Source organism: Halictus rubicundus, chromosome 9, assembly GCF_050948215.1.
Source record: "Halictus rubicundus isolate RS-2024b chromosome 9, iyHalRubi1_principal, whole genome shotgun sequence".
Lineage (NCBI taxonomy): Eukaryota > Metazoa > Arthropoda > Insecta > Hymenoptera > Halictidae > Halictus > Halictus rubicundus.
This window is the reverse complement of record NC_135157.1, coordinates 11286458-11313227: the sequence shown is the minus strand read 5'-3', so window position 1 is coordinate 11313227 and position 26770 is coordinate 11286458. Positions and strand designations below refer to the sequence as shown.

Sequence of the window (26770 nt, the reverse complement as noted above, 5' to 3'; positions counted from 1 at the left end):
TTACTAGAAGGAACATTTTATTGGATACAATATGTATACAATAGTATATATGTATGTATGAAGTAATTACTGCTATATTTAGACCGCGGATGTTTATCTGAAAATGCTATTTTTCATTGCAACTGTTCCTGGATCACGTACTAGTAGTGACATTTTATATTTTCCTGAATTTTTACGATTTCGTTTAGACTGGTTTCTCGATATGTGTACGTAGAAAAATGTACACAACACAACACTGTACTTTATCACGAATTAAACAAGTAAATTATTGAATGTGTCAATATAATAGTTTTATGATTGAGTTATTATTGTCACACTGGCAACAAGGATCCTCGCAAATATCGGGCCACTACTTCAAAATTCAACTCTGCCCAAGGAATGTATAAAATCCGCAGTCCGGCAATAGTACACAAGTCTACTATGAGCTAACATTATTTTAATCTATTCGTGCAGGATAATAAAGTAATCGAAGAATTCAGAGGAATGTAGAAAAATACTAGAATTTTTGTATTCACCAAATTTCGAGCCAATTCTTTCGAGAAGACAATTCATCCATGTCATCCTCTTCCGTGCGAATGGCAACCGACGCAAGCTCTTGAATTCCTCGATCTGCCTTTCGTCTCGTGCGTCGTAAGTTATGCTAACTAGTATGTAACTATGGTCTCAGCCTCTTCGCGATCTTTGTGCGCGCGAAGATTGGTGAAATTCAATTTTCGGTACACGCGTGCAGACCGCCGCGGCGCGCCGTGACATTATCTGGATCTGGAACGGATCTGTCCGGCAAGAGATCGGCGAAAAATCGACGGGGGAACTAGATCGTGTAAATCGCGGCCCCCTGGTTCGGCTCCATCGGGAAGACCAGGTCGTCGAGCTTGAATCCATCTTTTATCCCGTCTCTCCCGATCCGCTCCCTCAGCGCATCGACGAATTGCGAAACCTTGTCTTTGGTCGTGATGGCCACTATGCAACCGCCCCACCTGCATCAAAAAAAGATCCCTCAGGTGCGCAGCGAACATGCAAACATACTTTTATTAATTCACGCGGCTGCCATCGGGGACGATTGATTCTCAACGTGCCGGTGAACGCGTTTGGGTTCGCTGAAAAATACAAAACCCGAAAATTGAAAAGCGGTCAGGGATCTGCGGCAGTTCAACTGTTTTGTCAATAATAAAACAACACGTAAATAAAATGTGCCAGCAAAAATTGCGCGGTTTTCGATGCGTGGGTTTGTGTTGGCAGTGGGAATGGGAGTTGGTCAACGTGGCTGACCAATGCTTGATGTTTCTACTGTGCTAGGTTGGTTTTGTATTACAAGTTATTCTACGTTTTCATTTTATCTTATCTTATTCGAATTTTTGTGTATTTTTCTCGTTTACTTGAAAAAACAAATCTTGTAAAAACTTGTTTCGAACTGACTAAGATCGTGTAGCTCCGTTCGGCTTACAAGGGAACATATTCAAGTGCGAATTTCCGATTTTGATGAAACTTATGTGACATATAGTTCTTTGAAAAATATTTGACACGTATTTTTTTTTATCGGCAACCATCCACTTTGAAGGGGTGAAAACAGCCCTCAAAGTTGGGGGTCAAAACCATATTTTTTGAAATACCTCGGAAACCAGAGGTCGAAAAAATTTGAATTTTTTTTTAAATTGTGTGTTTTTCAATGAGAAATGTAGTCGCGCAAGAAAAATTTAACAAAAGTCTTTTGTTTAAACAATATATTGAAAATTTGATTTTTTTTTGCAGTTTCTCTTATTTATTGTTAGTTCATTTTAATGTAAACTTGGGTGTGTGATCTTTGATCAAAATTAGGGTTTACATGTTTCAGGATTTTTTTTTTTTTTGCCATTTAACAATAATTATGCATTATGGAAGATAGTCTTGCATCTGCCGTGCGTAGGAAGGAATTGTGGCTTGTTTTATCGAAATATAAGTATTTACTATAAACGTGTATAGTATTTTAAACAATACCACTGGGTTATGTGTCGTTTATTGTTTTATTAGTAGCTAAAGAAGGTGGCGCAGGTAGCAGCGTGACGCGGTGCTAATTACCGCGGCGGAGTAAGGGTACCGACTTTTATAGCCAATTCGCCTGTGAATTTCTGCAATCGTTGGGCCTTCGGTCAAAATATCCCTGCAGCCTTTTTAAACTGTGAATCCTCGAACCTGGAGTTTCCCTCGTCATTTATGGTAGCTCTAAAAAGAGCTGATTTTGAAAGAAGTGCTGTCCACAAAGATTATTCTACATAATTCTGGCAATATTGATGTCCTGTGATTGTTGGGCCTTCGGTCAAAATATCCCTGCAGCCTTTTTAAACTATGAATCCTCGAACCTGGAGTTTCCCTCGTCATTTATGGTAGCTCTGAAAAGAGCTGGTGCCAATGCCGCACATCAGTTTTACCTCGGTTATATACAGCATTTAAGAAGGACCCAAATATTTTCAAACAATTCCATTGGTTGTTAGAGTGAGAGAGGGGGAAACGTAAAACAGTCTTCAGAATGTATAAATATGGGCACTTTGCTGTATGTGCTATTAGTCTTTCTGCATTACGGTTTGTAAAGCAACGTACATATCAAGAAGTTAAGGCTACTTCTTTCGGATTTTTAAAACGGTGCCACATATATCAAATAATTTCTGGCAATAATAAAGTTCGAACATTATATTAATTTTGCTTTTGCTTATTGTTTATTTGTATTGTTAGATTCGTTTTTACAAACATGAAGGTCAATCCGGTGAACGTTATAAATATTTTGATGGCAACATATAGCAGTAACAATAACGAGGGAACACCCACGAATGGAAAGGAAATTGAACTGGCAAACATAATTATAGACCTGATTAATAGCTACAGAGAAGCAGGGTACATGAATTTCGAAACGCAACAGGAATTAATATTCGATGACCTAACAGACGAACCGACTTCATTTAATGTTCCCGAAGATGAAGAAGATTTGGAATCAGCGTCAACATCTAAACCGTCGTCTTCAAGTTCTCCAGACGAGAGTCCAGAAGAAATAGAATTTGGAGGCATTGATTTAGATTATAAGAAGAAAGCTGTAGATTTTTGGAAGAGTGGAAGAAAAAGACCACTAAACTTCGAAACTGTGAAGAACAAATACAAGAAATTGAAGAGAAAATCAGATTTATACAGATGGGAAGAGCAAATTAATACAGGCGGATCTCGTTACGATAAACTTACAGCAATTGCACATGCTACACTTGAAAAATTTATTGTAGCGAGAAATAATAAAATTTTGGTACACGACGTAGATTTGAGACGGTGGGCAATGCACGAAAATTTATCAATAAATTTAGAAGGATTCCAGGCATCGTCCTTTTGGTTGTGGAAGTTTAAAGAAAACTATAATATAGTATCGAGAAAAACGACGAAACTCGTTACCCGCCATCATACTAACCATTTAACAGATTTGACCGCAGCAGCAGAAGATTTTGTGCATCATGTGAAAGGGTATTTTGAAAATTATGGCGCAAGCAATATTTTCAACAGTGATCAAAGTGGGTTCCAGTTGGAATTGCACTCTGGTCGAACACTTTCACACAAAGGTGAAAAAGAAACGGGTGCTCTTGTCCAATCGATATCTTCAACAACGCACAGCTACACTATCCAGCCCACAATTTCAGCTGACGGACAGTTGCTATCGCCATTATATATTGTTTTGAAAGAAGTCAAAGGGCAGTTAGGACCTCGTGTACGAAGAAGTGTGTTCACGGCACCTAATGTACATATTGAAGCTTCCACATCGGGAAAACTAACGAAGGAGTTATTTAGAACGTGGTTGATTGAAGTATTTCTCCCATCTGCTCCAGAAAATTCTGTTTTACTTCTTGACTCGTGGAATGGATACAACGACGAGATCATACGTAACGCCCTGCCAGAAGACAAACAATTAGAGGTATTGACGATACCAAAAAATACGACGCCATTAATCCAACCACTTGACGTGTATGGATTCCGCATTTGGAAGAATTTTGCAAGAAAACTTTCCGATCTTGCAATATTGTTAAATATTGATTTTAATCTACACGCAAGAAATAATATTATTAAATTACAGTCATTAATCCACAACCAATTATCAGCTGCGCGTTATAAACGGCTGTTTCAATATGCTTGGTTCCGCAGTGGATATATAGAAGAACGGCCAGGAGAATTTGAAAATCCCGTAGAGTTCTGCTTTACAAAATTAGATGGTTTAACGTGTTTCCATTGTTCAAATGTAGTCGTACTGAAATGTTCTTGGTGCAAAGAACATTTATGTTTTTCTCATTTTATCATCGAGTATCATTATTGCCAGAATTATGTAGAATAATCTTTGTGGACACCACTTCTTTCAAAATCAGCTCTTTTCAGAGCTACCATAAATGACGAGGGAAACTCCAGGTTCGAGGATTCATAGTTTAAAAAGGCTGCAGGGATATTTTGACCGAAGGCCCAACAATCACAGGACATCAATATTGCCAGAATTATGTAGAATAATCTTTGTGGACAGCACTTCTTTCAAAATCAGCTCTTTTTAGAGCTACTATAAATGACGAGGGAAACTCCAGGTTCGAGGATTCACAGTTTAAAAAGGCTGCAGGGATATTTTGACCGAAGGCCCAACGATTGCAGAAATTCACAGGCGAATTGGCTATAAAAGTCGGTACCCTTACTCCGCCGCGGTAATTAGCACCGCGTCACGCTGCTACCTGCGCCACCTTCTTTAGCTACTAATAAAACAATAAACGACACATAACCCAGTGGTATTGTTTAAAATACTATACACGTTTATAGTAAATACTTATATTTCGATAAAACAAGCCACAATTCCTTCCTACGCACGGCAGATGCAAGACTATCTTCCATAATGCATAATTATTGTTAAATGGCAAAAAAAAAAAAAATCCTGAAACATGTAAACCCTAATTTTGATCAAAGATCACACACCCAAGTTTACATTAAAATGAACTAACAATAAATAAGAGAAACTGCAAAAAAAAATCAAATTTTCAATATATTGTTTAAACAAAAGACTTTTGTTAAATTTTTCTTGCGCGACTACATTTCTCATTGAAAAACACACAATTTAAAAAAAAATTCAAATTTTTTCGACCTCTGGTTTCCGAGATATTTCAAAAAATATGGTTTTGACCCCCAACTTTGAGGGCTGTTTTCACCCCTTCAAAGTGGATGGTTGCCGATAAAAAAAAATACGTGTCAAATATTTTTCAAAGAACTATATGTCACATAAGTTTCATCAAAATCGGAAATTCGCACTTGAATATGTTCCCTTGTTAGATCAAGACTTTACTGTATTACCAATAAAGTGTCTCTGACCATCGCAGGGCATCTCCATTTTGAATTAAATATTGTCTTTGATTACGTCGAATTTCATTTAGTCAAGGGTGTCAATAAGCATGCACTCGCTTTTTTGAAAAAATGGGTCCAGGTTCTCGCAGCGGGTACGAGTGGAAGTTCGTCGATGTTTGAATATAAAATTTTTGTTCGTAAAGTGGAAAATTCGGAGGCAATGGACACCAGGATTGCGTGCCTCTGTGCCGTGAAAGCAATTTCGTGGACACACTGAGCCGGCAATTGAAACACACCCATGGATCGATTTGACACATTCCTCGTTTAGGGGTTGCAGTCGACATTGGAAGGTCGTAGCAAAAAGTACTGTCTTCTTTTTAAATTCTCTCGAATCGCCCCGTGACACTAGTGTAATTAAATGACGACGATTGACCAGCACAGAAATATTTTGCGGCTAATACGATAACCAATCGATTGATTGGACTACCAATTAAATCCTAATTACATCCACTTCCTACCAATTCCTACTGCTACTTTCTCTCTATTACATTTCCGGTCGTAATTGAATTTCCATCAATTTCCATCAATCGCCTCTACCCTTTGTGTCAAACAGTTGATTAGTTCGGCTCCTAAGAAGGCCTGCTATTAATCCCAAGCATGTAAAGGCAAGTAAATTCGCTATTCATCGTACAATAATTAATCAATATTTCTCAACAATCAATGATCCACTATTAACGATTTATTTGGTGTGCAATGCGATTCGGTATCCTTTCTGAAGACATTGAACCTTTATTTATAGTAATGACGTCAGAACATAAGACTTGTTCATTGATTACGTTGACATTTTTCAAATTAGTATTTTTACTCATTCGTTTCTCATTTCAATCATCTGTTTCTGTTCAGTGTCCAGTTGCACAGGTTTCTCGCGATATGACACTTATTAATAACTCTTAGAATTTTTGATAAAACATCTCATAAAAATTTGTGCTATTACCTCAAACATGTGCCAATACATATACAAAATTCCAGCTTGCTAGTTTCTATGGATTTCTCGAAATTAATTCTAAAACCAAACTACCCCCGAAGAAGGAGAAATACAATTTTTAGAAAAAATCGTAAGATTGGAGGGGAGTTAGTGGATCTCCGAGTAAGTAAGGTGCTCGGTTTTCTAAGGGAACTTATCGCGATAGGAAGGGTTGGAATGGAATAGTTCGAATAAAATTGAATCGCATGGAACAATGGAAGTTCGCGTTCGCTTTGAGATACGGCAGCACCTATTTTTAAAGTCGTTTCAGACGTCCCGGCGGCTAGCCTCCGTAATAAAATTCATCGCGTTTTCATCGTAAAACGATTAACCCGTTCCCCGGGGCTCGTTTCCGGTCCTGAGTTTCTTCTGTTCGATCTTCGCGTATTTCACGCGGCTCCCGGCGCGGGGGTGGTCGGGCTCGTAAAAGTAATTCGCAACGAAGTTCCAAGACGTGCCCGCAAACGTACATTTACGGTATTGTATATTCTGAAAATTGTATGAAACATGAAACAATTGTAGAAGAGAAAATTCAGTGGGCATTTTCTCCAGAAATTCATCAAAATTTCTTTTCATGCAGCGAACTAATTGCTCTGACTTCCCAGAAAACTCCAATTAGATGCATATTTGAGAAAGATGCTCTCTCTTTTAACGAATGTACCCGCGCGGGTCATTGTATGTACATTCGCCAACTAATGAACGTTGCCGGACTCCGAAGGATCAAAAAGCCCCGGATTAATAAAACAGTTAACTCGTCGTGAAAATTTTGAACTGAATTATATTCGGATTTCAGGCTGTATTTGCTGTAGCCTCTCTTGCGGAAACAGGTCACCGATGAGAGGCGAGCCGTTTTATTTTAATTTCCGTCGCAGTCGGAACGAAAAGCGACGCGTTATTCATTTTGTTAACGGTCAGTCAGAGTTGTTTGCCGCTCGAAATGATTGAAAAGTAGCGATCCAAAATGTATAATGCTGAAACGCTTGCGTCAGCCGTGGATTATACGTCCGAAAATCCCAATCAAATATGCGATACGCTTACTGGTTTCTTTTTTTTTTTCTTTCGGGACGTGTGTCTCGATTCAGATATGCGGTTGATGGTACGTTTATGGAACGGTTTCGTTTTTGCACCGCCTCCCGGACGACTTTAATTGAGCATACTAATTAATCGACCGCTCGCTTCGCTGTCTGTCTGGTAACTATCCTCGACGGTTGTTCTTTTAAATAATTTCGTGGCTGGAGGAAAATTTTGTATTCGGAACAAGCACATTTTTCCTCTAGGAATTAATAAATATATAATATTCATGTGCATATTTATTTTGAAACTTTCTGTCCGTAAGAAGCTTATTTTTGCTCTGAAGGTTGACTACTGATAATATCTGAATCTTTATTTCTGGCTCAGAGAAATAAATATGTTGTAAATTTGTTACCAAATAACGTTGTTTGCCACACAAAACCACTAACTCTCGTTTTCTTATGAATACTTCTGAGGAGGCTAGTTTGTAGCTACGTTTGCAGAGCAGCTCGGAGCAAAGGTAAAGGGGGTCAAGCAGAAAGCCAACAAACAAATTCGTCTGTGTCTCTCAAGTTTGACTTCCCGTTAAATCGTTCCAGGAACTCGCCGAGAACGGGCTGCGTAACGCGTTGGTTCTTCAACGTCCTAGATTCCCGGCGTCCACAGTGTGTCAAGAATTTCTCGGGCTAGTCCAATGTCGGCAAACTGATTTTCACTCTGACAGAAAGGAGAATCGCAAACGCAGAGAGAAACAAGAGAACCGTGTGGACAGTCGCGACAGCTTAAAATCGTGTGAATTAATCCCATTCAGTTCTCATTCCTAAGAAAACCTGGTTTAACCGGAACAAAGAGCTTTTCCCTGGAAAAGAAATTCAACTCTACAAACCGTAGATGTCGCACTAGAAGAATAGACACACGAAGGAAAAATAAATTCTAATCGTTATAGCTAAAAAAGAAATAAAAACAGTGATCAAGATTTCGAAGAGAATCACTGTAATCGTAAAATACGTATATTATGAGGGGTTGAAAAAGCGAAAAGCGATCAATAAACGTGTCCCAGTTCATAAAGTATGAAGAAAGGATCAAATGGAGTCGATGGGCAGCAGAGGGTACGCCATTTTGTCAGGCATACTTACCCAGCTCCTGTGAGCCTAGCGCCAAGAGCACCGCAGCTCATTGCATTGTCGACGAGTGCATCGACGCTGGGATGGCTGCACTCGTACAATTTGTACAGACTGTTATGGCTTCCGGACATCAGGGTGCCTAGCTGCTCGAGCTTCTCCTTCTCCATCAGCGTGCTGTCCTCGCTTACGCGACGGAAAGCCGCCACTCGATCTGCCTCTGAAAAAGGCAACCATAGGACCCCTGAGAAAAGATCATCTTCAGAGATAAAAATATTTGAAGATAATGAGACAATGTTCTCAAATTTTTCAAAGGGTCTTCCCATTTTATTAGATCCACTCGTTTGCACCTCCATAAGATACGAAGTCCAGTATCGCTAAGAAAAATGCGCAAGGATGATTTTTCGTCGAAGCGGAGTGGCCTTTTAATCGACTAAAATTTAATGGACGCTGCCATAACCGTTGGACGGGGTAGAGCATGCTCGCGTGCGTTCATAATCGAATGTATGCACAGGGCATTTGAGAACGCTACAGGCCGAGTAACCGAGGCTGTTCGAGGTATAAGCCTCTCCTGTCAATTTTGCTTCTGTCGAGTGATTTCGGGATCACAGGACAACAATTAATACATCAACGAGTCATGATCGCGGTGAACATACCTCGAATATGATTCCCGAATGTTGCATGTCTGAAACGTTGCATAAACGTCGATAGGAAGCTCCAGAAAGAGTTCTACGTTCATGCTAAAGTAAGGAACGAAGAGGAAAACTTCAAGAATATTTTCCTCCAATTGGAACTCCGCGCGGATGGCAAGGAAACACTCCAGAGTTCTGTTTCCTCGGAAGGAGATTGCATACTCTTTTATTAAGTCTTCTTTTTAACGAAATGTACTTTAGATCAGAGTCTTCGCGTTTAAAAATTGTGGCCGAAGGAAAATCGAATCGAGCGGTTTTAGATTGAATTTCTGATTGAATTTCAATTTCATATAAATAACACAATGAAAGAGATATCGGGTCGCTCCAAATTACAAATGCTAATTATCAACAATTTCGGTTCAATTTCATTTAACAGCCGTTAAATTTTCGCAGACTAGGAAAATATTTCTTAACTTAGTAGAAACAGTATTCATTGGGGCTAAACTTTATTTCAGGAAACCAAATATTTTTAACTTTTTTTATGTAATCCTGTGATTTTAACGAGAAAGAGTCAAAAATCGAAATTTTAATCCTAGGAGATCAATGGTTTAAAACTTATGCGTAAAGATGTGCGATTTTCAGCGTTTTTGATGGGTTTGCCGTAAATTTGTTATGCAATTACGTTGAGCTCCAACTCGAATTTATCGTTCGCTCGTTACCATCGTGAATAATTGCTGTGCATGATCTGGCAGCAACTGAAAGGATTAAAAAACGGAACATGAAGCTCGAGCACTCTGCAAGAGAAAGAGTCCATTATCGGGCCATCGATAACGAAACAATGAGGGAGGACTATTAATATGAGTGAACCTGTATCGTCCTCGCGTGCACAGATCGTTTAGGAAAATGTAGCGACGGTGACGCTACTATGTGGATGTTAAATGCATGAAATTCAATCGTTTTAAGTAGCTTAAGAGCCCCGCCGCTATTTATGCCGTAACGATAGCAGCAACAAATCCCCGAATAGATTGAATTCCCCGATAGAAATTAATTTCCAACTCGTCCAGTTTCCACTGAATCGTTGTTGGCATAACGATCGACGAGAATCTTCATAACCGAAATCAGAGATCCGACGCCAACGCAAACGGGAGGAAAGACAATGAAACCTTTGACGGGTATTTCGCGCGATTTCCGTTGTGTTTCCACAGCAATAAATTATAGGTCGGGTCAGAATATGCCCAGAAGGCGGATCGTGACCGCAATCGATAAACTGCTATCGTGAAAATTCACTGTTTCGCGAAGGAACACGCGTAAATTATTGATAAGAAACTCTGTTTCCCCAATATTGGATTAACTGGACGATCGAGCCATGTATCGAGAGGCAACCGCGGCTTTCAGCGAGCTTAAATATTGGATTAACAATTGCTAAACCGTATACTGTTTTGTAATACCATCTACGAGGCGAATTAGTTACGGCGTTGTTAACTGTTTCAGTGTGATTCGCTTCGAAGACCACCGGGAAATTCAAACATTTAAATTCCGCGGTTCATATATTCAAATTTCCCGCGCGTTAGTTGGAATCTTCATATTTTTAGTAGAATTTCAATTTTTTAAAATCAACGACAAGCACGATCATTAAAGTTCCGCGGGTAAAATCTTCAAATCTGCCGCGCGATGTAATCTTCTTAAAGCGAAATATGAAATTTAAAAATGATGGTAGCTGCATGCTCGATTCGTTCGGGATCAAAGCAAGTCTGAATCAAATATTTAAATTCTTCGATTAAGAAATTTGAATTTACCGAGCGAAGCGGGCTTCTCAAAGCAAAATATGCAAATTAAAAAATGTTGTCTGGTGGCTCTTCTACCCACGTATAGCAACTACAAGCTTCCAGCTCCGGGCGATTCCGATAAATTCCGAGATTGCTAAATTCGAATTTCCCGCGTCTCCTCGAAGCGAAAATGAAATGCAAAAATTCCATTACCATTTATCGATTCGGAATAATGGTGCATCGATGGAATAAATTAATTGAGAGCTAGTCAGGTGGATTATATTCGAGATATCTTCTGACCTCTTCACGTAAATGGCGTTGTTTGGATGCAGCGCGCATAAGTCACGGCATCTCGATTAGAAATTACCAGCGGGCGCATGAATTAGACATTCTTTCGCTCGGTTCAATGAGCATTAATTTCAGCTCCGAGAGCGGTGCTATATTTTTCCGTCCACAGAACGGTCTAATGTTCAGGATCCGTTCATTATTCAGAGTCCGGCGGATTACCTTCTTTGTAAGTAACATCGGCGTTTGCATACATGAATTATTCCCGCGAAAATGTCGGCGAAATCGGGCGGAACTTCGCCGAGGAAAACAGCGGCAGTTTTTTCTCAAATTGATAACGAGAGTCGAGCGACCTTGTACCTGTCGTTCGGTTAATTTTTAAAGAATATTCTGTTACCTTGGTACACGTGCAGGGCACGTTGCTTCAGCTTGAAAGGCTGCGACTCGCTGAAGGATCCGAGCCGCGAGATCTCCTTCAGCTTCTCGATCGTTGTTCCCAGTCCTTCGCAGATCTAAACAGATAATTTCGCTTCATGCTAACGACGATTAACAATCATTTTTGTCAGCTCCGCAATTTTTTCGTGTCTCCTGCAATTTCTCCTAAGGCTCTAGTATTTTTCCATGGGTCCTATAATTATTTCCGAGTCCCAACAATTTTGTTATAGTTCTATTACCCTTCCGTAGATCCTAAAAAATTTTCTAGGGCCTATAACTTTTTCATAGACCCTACAATTTCTTTCTAAGCTTTACTTCTTACACCTCGCAATTTTGATAGCTTCTAATAGGACCTTTCTCTAGGTTCCACAATTTTTCATGAAACCTATAATTTCTTTCTAGGTTCTACAAAAATTGATAATATCCCTTCTATATATAGAAATATAATTTTTCACAAACTTCTACTGATCCGTATCATAGAAGAGTGTCGAGGAATAAAAAGGATATAAATAAATGATAGGCTTAAGTGATATCGTGATTTCATTTCTTCCCCGATGATCGACGACGAAGTTTTCCCCTCCGGTATCACGGAATCGAAGAAAAAGTATATCGTGACACGAGCATTATTATTATTAATGTTGTACGCCAAGTGCATACCTCGTTTAGGGTGTATGGCTCCTCGTGGAGGTCCGAGGTTACCACAGGAACCATTTCGTCGACGGTGATACCGAGTGCCTCTTGAACATCGATTAATCTCTGCACGCGCTCCCAGTTCTTGCCTCTTTTCTTCGCTATCATCTGGAAACGAGGGAACAGAGTCTGGTGAACCGTGTCGTTCGATAGCCCATGGAATATTCATTGGTCTCTGGCCACCATAACGACCCTTCACTTATTTCTCTGCCTGCATTGTGCCATTTAAGGATTGACTTGGTCCATTTAAAATAAATTTAACACCGAATCGCAAAAATTGAAAGAACTTTCAAAATTGAGTGTACTAAAAACTATTGAAAACCGAAATTGTAAAATACCGAACAGAAGGCGGCGCCTCGCCTCGAAACGAATTAGAACGTCAGAGTAAAGTTATTCCGCGTCAAAGTTTCAGTAATTAATCTTTTCGCGGGAACTTCCGCGCCGAGGTGTTTGCTGCTATTATTTTCAATTATTTCATCTCCCATTTCGTTTGGCCCGCGAACTTCGTCGAGTTTTAATTACTTCAAAAACTGAGCTCCATTCCGCGGAAAGCGTCCTTTGTCATTTCGCAAGGGAATGGGATCGCGTTCGGACGATTTTGATCCTTGTACTACGTTGTTCGCTCGGCGAAGCGCATCGATCAATGTCGGTTGTGCAACAACCATAAAACTTAATCGAAAACCAATCTCATTAGTCTCTTTGAAACTCCGGGAATCTTGTTGGCGCTTCGAACCAATAATAATAGGACCGAATTAATGTGCTTGAGCGACGCCATTCTTGCCATACTTGACGTCCTGCGCTGTCTTCGTTACGTGAATACATTTGTGATTGAACCGAAAGGATTATTGTTAAATTATTCTGTTACATCGATGTACCATTGCCTTCTGTATTGCTTCATAAAATTTATTAAATTTATATTAAATTAAAATTTTAATATTTTACATTGTGCAAATTTTTGAAACACTGTACATGCATAGTAGCACAAGAATTCATTTTCAAATCTGGACAAGCAATTCCATTTTCTATCTCTGGGAGATGCAAAACTGAAAGCGTTAAAACATGTTGAAATTAAGTTTGTAACAAAATATGTGAGAAGCCTGTCTAGACTTTTATTTAATGAATTTTATTCTGGAATCGTATTTTATAAGTTTACTGTACCACGCTCGTTCGGCTTCTTGTGCTAATTAACACGCACAGCACAAGAAGTTTCGTCTCGACTTATCAAGCCTTTTGAAATGCTCTGCGTCGCTAGTCGTCTCGCTCAAAAACGATGTTGAAGTTTCCATATTAGTCAAACGGGTATCTCTTGACATTGTTGTTCCATTTGCGACTTCATTTAACTGCAGAGGCCACGCTGTTGTCTAGCAAACCGCTTGCCATTAAAAGTTCACGCCGAAATGATAGTTCAATTTAAACTTCCACTGGACAATGCGTGACCGTGTATCTTCATATTTGGAAACGTAAATGAAGTTCCACACATTATTCAAATTTCATGAACATTATTCCTATCACTATTTAAATTAAATTCCTTCCCCTACATTCCTAGTTTAAGCTTGCAACTGCAGCGAATAACGGGTCACGCGTTGCTCCAGATTTAAAAAGTTTGCGACATTTCCTCTTCCTGTTCGCGTTAAAATGTAAAATATAATTCTAAATTATTTCGGTTCCAACATTTTGTCTGTGCTAAGATTGTCAGAGACGCAATAAATGGAATAGCAAGTTAAGATCGTTACAAGACAATTTAAAGCAATTGTCTCGCTGTTTCTCGCGCGATTCAGCCGGATTTTTAATTACAAATGGAGGCACATTACCTGGGCAGCCAGTCTGCACTCCGCAACCCTTAAATTGAAATCCGTGGTGGCAGCTTTGTTGTGACAGGCCTGGCTGTGCGCTACTACGAACACCGCGGTTTCGGGTAGAGTGACGTTCGTTGCACGCAGCGGGTTAAATTCGATCAGCATCGCGGAGCCTACGCGGACAGTCGCAAGTGTTTCAGTTATTTAAACTTCAACAAACCACCCGCGGTGGCCGAAGTCGTACCATGCAGTTGCATTCATTCCATTTCACCGTTCAAAATTACTTGTAGTCATTTTCAAATCTTCCTGCAAGTCTCCAAGAATTTGTTTTCAAGAAAAGTTTCTAATTACCAGCTTTCCCCAGAAATGCTATGGCCTGGTCCATTCCACCACCCTGGGTGCCTATGTACCTTTCAGCTCTGGCGCTGAGGTCAGCCAGTTCACGTTTCGACAGTTGGTGCTGCAACACAAATTAATCGTTTCTTGTTATCCAAAAGAATTCGAATTTCTCATTTATATTATAATCGCGCGTCGTACAACATTTTTCACAGACACTACAAACGTTTTATCGATCCTACAATTTTTATATAGACTCTGTAATCATTTCATAGTTCCTACAATTGTTATATAGGTCCTAGTAGACAACACAAATTTTATGTACTTCTTATAGCTTGTTCGTAGGTCTTGCAACTTTTCTGCAACCTCTACAATCGTGAACTCTGCAGTTTTCCAAAGTCTGCGAACAGTGTACTCGAGGTGGCAATCATTAAAACGAACCCGCGCGAAGGTATTAAAAAACTTTCGCATCAATAGCGTCGTTCATGCCAACTGTATCGAAACTGGATGCAGTCGTCCCCATTAACGAAACGTTTGTCCGTAAGCGAGCCCGTTAATTGCGAACGCGCGACACGGAGGGTTGAAAACGCTCTAACTGGAACAGCAAACTCCCCTATTCTTCGCGAGTTTCTCCCGCACGTCGAATCGCTAATTAAATTTGCTCGCGAGCCGTAAGTAGAATTTCATGCCCGACAAAGATGATCTCCCGGGGTGGGAGGAGGTCGACGCAAAACAATTGCGTTATTATTTACCTATTGTCAGATACTCGCGAGGTCTGTAAGCACGTTTGCCAAACTGTGCAATCGTGTTCGAATAATCTTTCACGCAGTTCCACGAGCTATAATTGTCACAAGTGTTTGTCGTCGCTGTGTACCAGTGGCCAGGACGAACAATCAATCAGCTTCCGGAGATAAAGGCTCTCTGAACTTTTCGAGCACAGCGGTCGCAATCGATGAATTAGAAGGAAAAAAGATCGAAATTAAAGGTAACAAAAATTCACTGATACCTGTTTCTTGTTACCCTTAATTTTGAACTTTCTGCCTCCTAATTCATCGATTAGGGCCACTGTGCGCCGCGTGGTAATACCTTCTCGAGTAATGTTAGAAATCCCAGCAGGGGCTGCTCGACGGAAGTCCCCTCGGCGAAGCTTTTACCAGCGAAACCGGGAAACAATATCCTTTCCATTCGAAACACACGGACGAAAGGGTCGTGTCTTGGTGTTTGTAGGCTCTAGGCACTCTTCGGTACCACTCAACGCTGTCATCATCGCCTCGGCACGACGCTAAACTGTCCTGCGAGCTTCTTCGGACTTCGATCCACCTTTCGACGACCAAACTACTCTCCTTAATTCTTTTCCCAGACTTTGCAACCTCCTTCTAGGCTCTACAAAATTTTTGCAGATTTTGCAATGTTTTTGGAAACTCTACAATTTTTTCTAGACTCCATAATTTTTTCTGAGCTCTACAACTTTTACCGAAGCTCTTCAGTTGCCTTTGTAGGGTGGTCCACAATTTGTTCCTCCTCGATTCGAGGCTCTGATATTTTCTAGACTGTACAGTTCTTCACGCGCGTTCCGTTCGCACTGCACTTTGACATTAAAGTGATCCCTACAAAAGAGAAAAAGCTGCAAATGTCCTAGGTGACGTTAGGGAATGATTTCGCAGTCGATGCATTCGCCAATGCGATAGTCGTCGTGACTCCATTTCCATGTTTCTTTGGAGAGCATGGTCAATGGACAGGAAGGCATCAGAAATTCCCCCGATACCTCGCTCGGGGACACTGGTGGCATAATCTCAGTGGTCTATCTCTCTCTCATGCAACTCCGTTAAAAGCGACAGCTAATGAACTTTCCTCATCGATCTTCGCGGACTCGAGAGGACGTAGACGACTGAAAAGACTGAGACTGAATTTTATTTATTTTCACGAACGTAGAACTTAGGACGAACAATAGTATGTTGGAATATCTTGAACAGTGTGCACGTCATTTAACCGTGATGCTGAATGATTAGGTGTAATTTAAGACAGTGAAAACATTTAAAAAATTGAAAGAAGAGAATTTCACTCCAGTTAGATGCGAATTGAGGCAGAAAATTTTTCTTTCGCATAAAGATCCGCTGCTTATTAATCGTGTTGCCTTACAAATTACGAGTTGGCTGAACACTATGCTGGTTATTCGCCAGATCAACATATTCCCACATCCTCGTTGAAGCGCACGGCCATTGTTTCCCTTATCTGATCAAATATTAGCTCAACGCGAATGTCAGCGAACTCCTTCGCTATCTTTTGCAGAAGTTTCCTCATTTTTGCCACTTCGAACTGTTATTATTAACCCCTTTACTTAAGTTAGTCTGAGGTAGGTTAAGTAGATCGTTCGCGAATATTAAGGGGTTGGATTACGAGATCGTTTGAATGCTATGAATGTGGGTTATGTTTAATTATCGGTTCGAGACCGATGAGCTGTAGGTACATCGCGGAATGTTCCGATTTGAAATGTTATTTTATATTTCGAGTTATTCAGCTCGAACGGTTTACATTTAATCCTGCCATTAATTAAAGATATAATAGGAGCTTGGCTGACTGACCTAATTGAGAGACAGATAGATCCTGTTTCCTCGGATAATTGAGACTCGGAGCGTAAAAAGCGTATTCTATATTTAATCTACATTTAAAATTTATCAGGATATCCCTTTTTCTCTGTTAAATAAAAATAGTTTAAGTCGCATAGGATTTTTTTGCGATTTTTGCAGAGATGATTTCAGAGACTACACATAATATTCTTGAAACTGTTAGCAAGAATCAAGAGTATCCTGCTCAAATATGAACCGACTTAGGTGAAATTTTGTATACTTCTTTTCCACACAACTATTCAGTACACCCCACCAAAATTTCCTTTCTATCTGTCACTATTCTATTACTCCCAAAGAGGTATTTTTTAGTTAAAATCACCTCCTATCATAAATGACTGTATCTCCGCCATTTTTCGGAATTTCCCAATGGAATTTTCAGAAGTTACTCCCAGAATTGTACACTTTCAAACAGTAATCGCAGTTCCACAGTAGAACATAATGCGGCACACGGAAAAATTGTAAACCCTATCGTAATCTCACCTCCGCGCATTGTACATAATCCTTTCAGCTCCTGCTTGTGGGTGTAAGTACAATGTTCAATATTCCTATTGTGCTGTGAATACAGGATTAGAGTTTACATCCAAGAGGAACTTCGAACTTGCACGCCGGAAGTAGTAAAGAGTCGTTGGTCAAAAATAGCAAAAGCAAGATCGCGGTAACTGATCCACGAACCAATTTAACTTTTCCTGAACTGGTAAATCGTAGATCCGTTCAAACTGCCGAAACTCTCGACGATTTTGCCACATTTCTACTGCGTGTCTACAAAATGGCCGAAGCGGAAAGATACTTATTCGGCTATACCTGAAGAAATCCGTTCAAACAACTACGCAAACCGTAAGAACTTTATTCTCAACATTCTTCGGCGGATCTAGCCGCAAGGAGATCAAGAAGTCCGAAGAATATTACTCCTGTCCCGCGGAGTTTCTCTGTAGAAAATCCACTTTTATCAGAATCGAACGTATCCGGGTGAACCGTCGCGTAAAGTCATTCCCGACGGTAAAAATCGTCGTTCACCTTTCACCCCGGTTATTCATCCTAAAGTTTCATAAGGACGTCGTAATAACAGCGTGTCTGGGGGCGGGGACGTTTAATTAATATTAATTTATGAGAAAGCATTTGAGCCGGCGAAACTAAATTATAGGGAAACCGGGCTCGTTAAGAGTGGCCATGTTCTCCGCGTTAACACGCATAGTGAACGTTTCGACGCTGTGCTTGACGGTCTGCACCGACTTTGCCAACGTGACATTGTCACGCTGACATCTTCGCCGCTTCCCGGAAAAAATTATGCGGTCAGATGTACAGCTACGTTAAGGATCATAGAATTTACTTCCTGTCGAATGCAATTCAAGTACATAATGATTTAATACTGTAAAATTGTAATTTTTCTGACATTTCTGAGGAAAAAACTGTAAAACGACGTGTAATTCCGAGGGTGGACGGATAAATTTCTTCCCTCCGTTGATAACAGTTTTGTCGGAGTAATTCTTCCGGAGGCGACGTTAAACAGGTCGTTTACCCGAAACATATTTCTGTTCAGGGACTGGGAAGTCGTCGATCGCGGCCCGTGACCCTCTAAAAGCCGACACATTAATCCCGTGGGGGTTGCGGAAATTTTCAGGTCATTCTTTAAAACGACATTAACGCTCGTATCGAGGGAAAAATGGGAACGTGGGATGATTAGCCCCGCGAACGAAATATCACGAGCGCGCAGCGAAAAATGACGACAGTTGGCTTTCATTAGCCGTAGTTATCGCACGATTAGCTACAGTTTCGGGTCGTTTCTTTCTGGAAAAAAACGTAACGATGACGCGCAACGTGATTAGCGAACGATTCGTTTTACACCATTGATCTTTCTCGCTGCGAGAACGTTCTCTGTTCCGCGAACCGACGCGATATCTGTTAACCTGTTTTATTATAAGCTTTTTTACTCGCTCGCTACACGTGACATTTCATATTTCACGTTCTGCAGCCCTGTGCTCGGTGTAACGAGAGATTGAATTCTGCTTTTTATTTTTTAACGACCAGTTCGTGTTGGATTTGCGAGAATTGTGTGTTAATATTGTCTGACGCTGCAACGTGTTCATCTCGTTTTCATTTCATTTTCGAGAATCATTAAACGCTGCACCGTTTTTGTTGAATTTTTTTTTGTTGGGTACCGGTAATCGATTTTCAACAAAATCTACAACAACAGTTTTGAAAATTTGATACACATTGCAAATATTCCGTCCCAGCTTCGCTCGGAGAACACGTATTAAATAAAGTATAAATATTTTGAACAATTATAAATTAGATTTACATCTGAGGCGTAAAAATATGCGCCGAAACAACAAAGTCTACAGTTTTATTAATGGTCAAAAACTGAAATGTGAAAAATTCATCGAATAATTTTTATCAGAAGAGTGCTTCGACGAAATGAGATGAAGAAATTCAACGAACTGACGAAGGGATGATTCTTTAATATTGAAGATAGAGACAGCTAAAATTTTTAAAATTAAAAATAGCGTTGCGCTGGGATAAGGCAGAAGCTCACCTGGCTGGCGTGCACGGTCAGAAGAACAGCGGCGGAGACGAGAGCGCTCGAGCTCGAGAGCCCTGAATTAGGAGGAATGTTTCCCCAAACTGCAGCCAGGATTCCCGAAGGAACGCCCTCCTCTGGGATCACCTCGAGGGCTCCTTTCACGCCGCACAGGAAATATTTGTACCAGTCCGGGCCACCGCCGGCGCCCTCGATGCAAGCACTGTGGAAAATTATGAATTTAGTTCACCTCCCTCCACTGCCCCTTGCACCGCTGTTAAACATCGACGCTGCTAACATTAATTATTCTTAAATTATAGCCTAGAACAATTTTTTCTCATTTTTCTCGCGATTTTGCGTGCGCAGAATTGTAAAACGCAATGAATCATGGAAACGGCAGGAAAGTTTGATTAAATAAACTGTCTTGGCAGATGCAGGTCCATTGAAACCCACATTTTCAATCCTCCCTCAAATTCATACTTTTCGAACGCAATTTGCCAGGTCTCATGAACAACGAGTTTAAGTTAGCAGTCGAAAGATGAGAAATTGGCTTTTGAAGCATCGAACATCGTGAAGTAATATCATTTTACTCGGTAATGACGAATATGGCAGACCTCCGCCGGGACCTTGCTGTTCCAATGATGTTTATCTAGTGCCTCAAGTCAAACGAATCTTCTTCGCGGTTGTATTTCACCGCGCGGAAGAACGAAAAGCCCCGACTCTGCGTTTTAGTGTCATTCGTTACAGATGAGGTGAACGTTTCGAGATACCCGCGTCGAGGAACATTCTTTCGAGTATTCCCTTTTACGAGGACGGCTCGCAGGAAGTGTTCGATCGGTTGACGACTGATGATCGATCTGCGTCAGCTAAGCGTTAGGTTCGATCGCGTTTGACTCTCTGTTTGCAATCGCAGTGTAATTTAATCTCGCTACATTGATCTCCTACATGAACTTCTGTGAACCAGTATTACAGCTTTTGCAACTGATTACCCTCGAGGATTACTGTTGCGATGTATCATAAGCTGGGCTCACGGATGACGGAGACACGCTTTATTTGGAAAAGTAAATCTGTCTTCTGGTTTCTGCAGATATTTATTTTCGTTTGGGAATGATCATTATTTTTGTTGCGTCATACCGTGTAAAATTGGTGAAAGACTAACTCAACATTAGTATGTTTGCCAGGTATACAATCTATTGAAACTTTAAGACCTAAAGTGTGCAAAAGTAAAGGGTAGAAAGAACCTAGAGTGGAACTAAAGAAAGAATAAAGAGACAGATTAAAGAGATAAATTAGAGACTCGAAATTGCCAAGAAAGACTAAAAATGAAACAATTTAGAGCACGCGAGATTAAAAGAGCGCGCAGTAAAGCTAACAGGGGACGAAATAAAACATAATTTGTTAAAGCTAGCACGTGTGCAAGCAATCCAAATGTTTGGGTAGCCGTATCATTAAGCAAGTTTAGACTCGAACCAAGAAGAAAATAACAATGAAACAGTTCGTAGCAGGTTGAAAGGGTTCATCAATCCCGGCGAATACAACGAGAGAATAGGTTCCGGTCGCTTCGTTTCAACTTATCGTTGCCGGTCGTAAGTGCGAACAGGAGTTCTCAGCGAGCCATGAAAGAGCCAGAATTTTTCGCTCCGCCAGAAGTACGGTGCTCGCCGGTGAGCTACGAGCCAGCCGATTCTTCAAACAGCGTTTTCACGCTCAATAAAGAGAGCCAGCTGAAAGTAACTCGCGACAATTCCTACGTAATAAGCGGCAGACGCCGCAGCTGTTTCTCTTTGGCGAACGATGGCTGCGAAAGAGGAACACGCTCCCGTTCGCCAGTCTCCGCAAATATTGTCTCGCGCGGTTGTTTACGGACGAGCACGTGTTCCGCGTCCCTTCACGCCATTTCGGAATTAAAGCGCCGTTTTCCGGAAGCTGATCGATCGCAACCGAGAGAAACGGATATCGCGGTTCCCTCGACCCGACGCGGAAAAAAGTGCTCGAAAAGGTGCGAGAACTTTTTTATTACGGGTGTCCAACGACCATTTACGTAAGAATGGTTAGCAAACGACATTTCGATGCAATATTTTTAATTCTTGTTACGAGCGCGAACAGTTTCTCCGACACTTTTCTACAAAACTGATAAAAAAGCTGTGGAAAGCCCGCGAGTAATTTCAGCGGGAAAAAGAGGAAATTTTCCGTCCGTTTTAAACGTTAGCTCGATCCTCTCATCCGCGTGACATCTTGACTTCGCGCTGATTTCGCCTGATTCGCGTCGTATCGAACAATTTCCTCTTGAGCGAACAATCATTCGTCGTATATACCTAATGCTTCGCAGTTACGCCAGTTTTCCGATTGACGGCCGCTAAACAATAATGAAATTACGCTCGCACCCGCCGCGTTTCATTTCATCGTGACCCCTTTAACGGGGGTGCAGTAGTATTGAGTAACTAAAAAAGTTCATGCAATCTTAAGTACTTTGTCTTGAGAAAAATATTTTTTGATTTCTGAATTAATCGCTTTCTTCCTACACTTTTTATATTTAATTGTCGACACATTTACGAGTAATGTAAAAAAAAATATTAATTCTCCGAACGTTGAAAATTGTTGAAGTTATGGAGCGATAAAGATAGCATGGGGCGCGCAGCTGCAGAGTACGTAGTTTCGGGAGAACTAATTGCCCGAAAGCGAAATGCTTCGGAGTGAGTAATCGCTGTACCCGAAATTACCGAGCGGAGGTCATTAGTCTAATTGAGAAAAAAATTGCGGAAACAATCTTTTTCCAAATAATACCTCCACAAGAAGATGATGCAGTATATTCATCCATGCAATTGTATGCTCTCGTTTGCAATTGTGTAACGAAAATTGCCGGTAATTCTCCTCAAAGTTCGAGATGATGGTTCCCTCCACGAAGTTACTAATAAACACTATGACTTCCGCATAACGTGCGAATATTTGCACGAAATATTTTTTAAAATGTTCGCAAGAGAACCAGACTTTGAAACTGAACCGTAGAAAGATTGATTTTTTAGCTTTTCTATACGGTTGTGCTTCAGGCTAATCAGAGGCGAGCGTCCGCCGTTCTTTTCCAGCGAATTCGTTTCTCCAGCGCGGGGTCGAGTGCCATTTATTTTTGTCCCTCTCCGCGAGAAATCCGCCTCGCTGCACCGCGCCGGTCAGAAATTTCTCGCCGACGGAAATTGCATTCCGATGTTCCGCGCGGGAATTGTGCATTAACTTCGGAGCTTGTTTCGCCCGGCCGCTCGCGGTCGGACTCCAAGAATGAAAATACGCCGTGGCGACGAATATGTATTCCGAGCTATCCGCAAATAGGTTTCCCATATTCCCCGGTTATCGGCGAAAATATGTCGAAGCACGTTTTGCAGTCAATTGATCCTTTCCGGTATTGCGACGCTCTCCGTTCACAAATAATTGATCGAATAGGGAAGGAAAAAGGCGGTCTAATTTGAAGTCTGGTGTGAATGGCTGCCGGAGTGGACCTAATGTCTATTCCGTGGTTAATTACTGGCGCTAACGCTGTAAATGCAAGATGAACATTTCTGTGCCGAAACCGTTAGCATTCTTGTTTCTTTTCGCTTCTTGCAAACGTTTCTTTTTCGGGCTACCTGGACTGGCCCTACGCGTTCACTGACCTCACGTCTTTGAAGTTGCACTCGAAGTCCTTGTACCTCGATTTCAGATTGGTCAGACGAACTTGATTGTCCCGCGAGAGAGCCACGGCAACGAGGACGTCTTGTTCGATGGCCATGGGACATACAGCGTACCCGCAATAATCGATGTGCTCGCCAATTAAGTTAACTCTGCGAACAGACGGACAATATAAATTCGATTGGACCCGGAGGAGTTGAAGTGGTCGCGATGCCGGTGCAAATAACCGCCTGGATAAACGAGATTGGAGTCTAGCTGTTATGGAACTGTTGATCTTGTACATTTGTGCGAGCGTGCGAAACATTGCACGACAAATACAATCGATTACAGAAACTATCGACCATTCACAGATCAAAGACCATAGGATTAAGTGATTTTTAAATACCCTTTGCCCGCGTCTTTCTACGAATACTACATTATCTGCAGACGAATGTTTTAAATAAAACAGACGTCGAAGTACACCACTAATTAGCATACCTTCCGGGAACTCTGACGAAGAACGAAGGCCGAACATCATACTTCTTCGCGAAATGAGCAGCCAAGGTCTCCAGCCTCTTCCGCAACCCCTCGTCCGGTTGCAAAACGGGAACCGCCTCTTCCGCGTCGCCTTTGCTATGCGCGGAGTTCGTCATTTCTGAAACGAGATCCAATTGGAAAATCAATCTGATATTTCGAACTGATACAAAAGTGGTTAATTGCCCGTGAAAATGAATTGAATCTCCGTTCCACGACTGCGGACGTTTTAAACCGCGCGGCAGAATTTCCCGGCGAAACGGCCGGTAATCGGATTAACCCCGCGATTCAATTCGATTCGATTCGCATCAAAGTCGAAATTGTTTCGTCGTCGGAGCGAATTCCGCGCCGAACGACGATGCCTTTGAACGGCTTCGAATGAAAATCGCGAACGAGGTCAGCATCATTAAGCACGATCATGCTGCCAGGGAAGATGGCGGGTCCGTTTGAAGCATAACTCGTTGCCAGATTGCAATCATGCTTACGGGACAACAAGCTCGCGGATCGGACAACGTTCTTGCGCGATCGAAAACAAAATTCCGCGGGAAGATTGTTTGCAGTTTGTCGGCGGGAGTAAAGACGATTGCGTCACGATAACGTCGAACTCGGTGAATCATGATAAACGCAGAACTATTTTTATCGGCGCAATAGGCCGCCGCGAACGCGATCAACCTGCTCGACTGTAAAGTTCCGGTGAAAACGGTCCCGGTGTTCCCATCGTTTCAACGAGGCTTTTAAAATGCAAACGAGCACGTGAGCGTATTTCTTTCCCGCGATAAATATCGGATCGCAGATCCATCTAGTCGTCCTCGTCGCTTGTTTAAACCGAAATGTGATTTCTTGCTTCAAGTACCTTCGATCGAACGCAAATCGTTTTACGGGCTTGTTCCGGAACGGTTCGTTTAGCGGCCCTTTTCGTCGAGAAACATGCGTTTCCGATGATAGTTAAACGTCGGAAGTGTTCGCAGCATCTAGAGTCTACAGATTAATCATTTGAGTATTTGATTAACCATTTCCTACGGTTATCGACAGACCGCGAATTCTGTGCATTTATGATAAAAATGTTACATCCAGAATAATCGAAAGAGTAAATGCATTTTCATTTTACTTCCATTTCTTACAATTGACTCGGACAATTTTTACTTCGAAATGGATACGATTGAGAACTAATAAACAGAAGTGGCGACAGTTTCGTTCGAAAACTAGCACTCTAAGACTTAGAGTATAAGTTACCTCGAGCAATCTAACAAGTTCTTTTGAGATGAATGTTTGAAAGAAACTTATTAAGTTTGTTTAGGTGTAGATATTAAAAGAGCTTATTGGCAATCTTCAAGTAGATAAAGCGTCAACAGGTGTTCGAAGAAGAGTAATTTACCTGATGATAAAGAACACTGAAGTCGATGCAGCGATTTCTAACGATTATTCTGCAGTCCGAAGAGGTACAGTGATTAGGCGCGTCCAAACGATCGGCAGAGTTCGCGATAACTGGTTCTCGTCGGTGGATCAAAACACCTGACCTTTTCGCGGAACCATCGACGTGTTGCAACCGAGCGTTTAGTTTCGAAAATATCGTTCATCGGTAGCAGGATGATTTTTATGCAAATTCGGATACATTCCGAATGACAATCGATCGATTGTAAAATCGTCGACTATGAGTAATTTTTATTTGTTAAGTTTTACCTACTTATTTTTGGTATTCAATGTCACGCGAAGGTCGTGATTTGACACACGGAACTATCGGTGACCTTGAAATCTCGAGAAAATGTAACCTTGAGAAAATTTGTTATCAATGTTTACTACCTCAAACCTAATCAGATTTTCCTCCGTCGTTTTTTCTAATTGCCGATAAAATAATCCATTGCTATCAACTTATTAAAATGATTAAAGAAATTTTTCTTTAACCCCCGTTTCTTGCAATTAATACAGAAAATTATGCATAAAGATCCGTAGCATAGTAAGAACTTTTAAACGTTCGCAATGATGGTAACGATTTTGAACAAGGTATTCTTCATGATGGTAAAAAGAAGAAATTTAAATTAGCCAAATTCTCCCGCGCTTCGAAGAAACATTTTAAAGTTTCCTGTGATTGGTCGCAGGTGGCGGCACCAATCAGCACTCGCGGGGGATCGTGTCGCGGCTGTTCAAACTGAGCCTCCGTTACCGTTCGAGAATTCGATCGACAATTGATTTGAATTGCGATTGCGAAAAACACGAATCAAATTACAAATTCCGTTCAAGAAAAGTTTGTAATTTCTGTACGTTCTGAAATTCTTCTACAAACCTGATAAAGAACGTGGACGAATTTTCACAACTATCTATTTAATAATTACGTCGTAACTGAACGCTTGACTCCTGCTTGAGATTAAAATGTTTAACGATAATATAACTCTGAGCCGTCAACAAAATAGCTCGGGCAACGGAACGCATACGATTTGATAAGAACGATTTTTATTGTATTCGACGATAACAAGCCAGACCGATCCCACGTACGAACACACTTGATTCACACACTTGCTACATACACTATTATCTGCCACCAACTTGTTGATTATTAATAGCAGACAATTTTCAAAACACGCAAACAATAATAAAGAAAAAAAAACTCGTGTGAAACTAATATGACCCGATTAACCGTTTACTATTCAAAAGGAAAATTGATCTACGAAAATATAAATCTGAACAAGTATGCGCGTAACACGTCTGCAAATGCATTTGTGCATCAGACGTCAATAAATGCAAAGCGCGGGTCTGCGTAAACAAGCGTGATGCCGGCTATTGCCACGTCGGCTTTAACGTGCAGGGCTGCAGAAAGAATTCTATACTCGCGATATTATTTCGAATAAAAGCCAACGGACGAATTTAAACAACAGAATTGACATACCTGCGACTGCACTTCGTTGTTTTCGTTCACTAATAAAATTGAAGTCAGAATTTGTGGTTTTATCGCAGAGCGTTTTCAGAAATTAACCACAGATGTCGCTGTAAGTAATTTTTGTAAATACTTTTGCATCGTACTGAAATAATTGGATATTCACCGAATTCGTCG

At 41.0% G+C, this 26770-nt stretch overlaps 1 protein-coding gene across 3 annotated transcripts; it reads right to left on the bottom strand.

Annotated features, from left to right (window-relative positions):
* Positions 1-26739, bottom strand: Galk (N-acetylgalactosamine kinase). Of its 3 annotated transcripts, none has more exons than XM_076794023.1 (10): positions 26606-26739; positions 23689-23845; positions 23196-23363; positions 19567-19774; positions 14425-14533; positions 14089-14246; positions 12245-12385; positions 11550-11664; positions 8485-8689; positions 1-977 (listed from the first exon to the last, which is right to left on the bottom strand). In XM_076794023.1, exons 2-10 carry the CDS (start codon positions 23841-23843, stop codon positions 812-814), a joined length of 1425 nt encoding a protein of 474 aa, XP_076650138.1. In that variant the 5' UTR covers positions 23844-23845; positions 26606-26739; the 3' UTR covers positions 1-811. The 3 variants fall into 3 exon arrangements, with proteins under 3 accessions (XP_076650138.1, XP_076650139.1, XP_076650140.1); XM_076794024.1 differs by lacking the exon at positions 26606-26739 and adding an exon at positions 24578-24716; XM_076794025.1 differs by lacking the exon at positions 26606-26739 and adding an exon at positions 24210-24239.
* Positions 26740-26770: the final 31 nt, after the last annotated feature.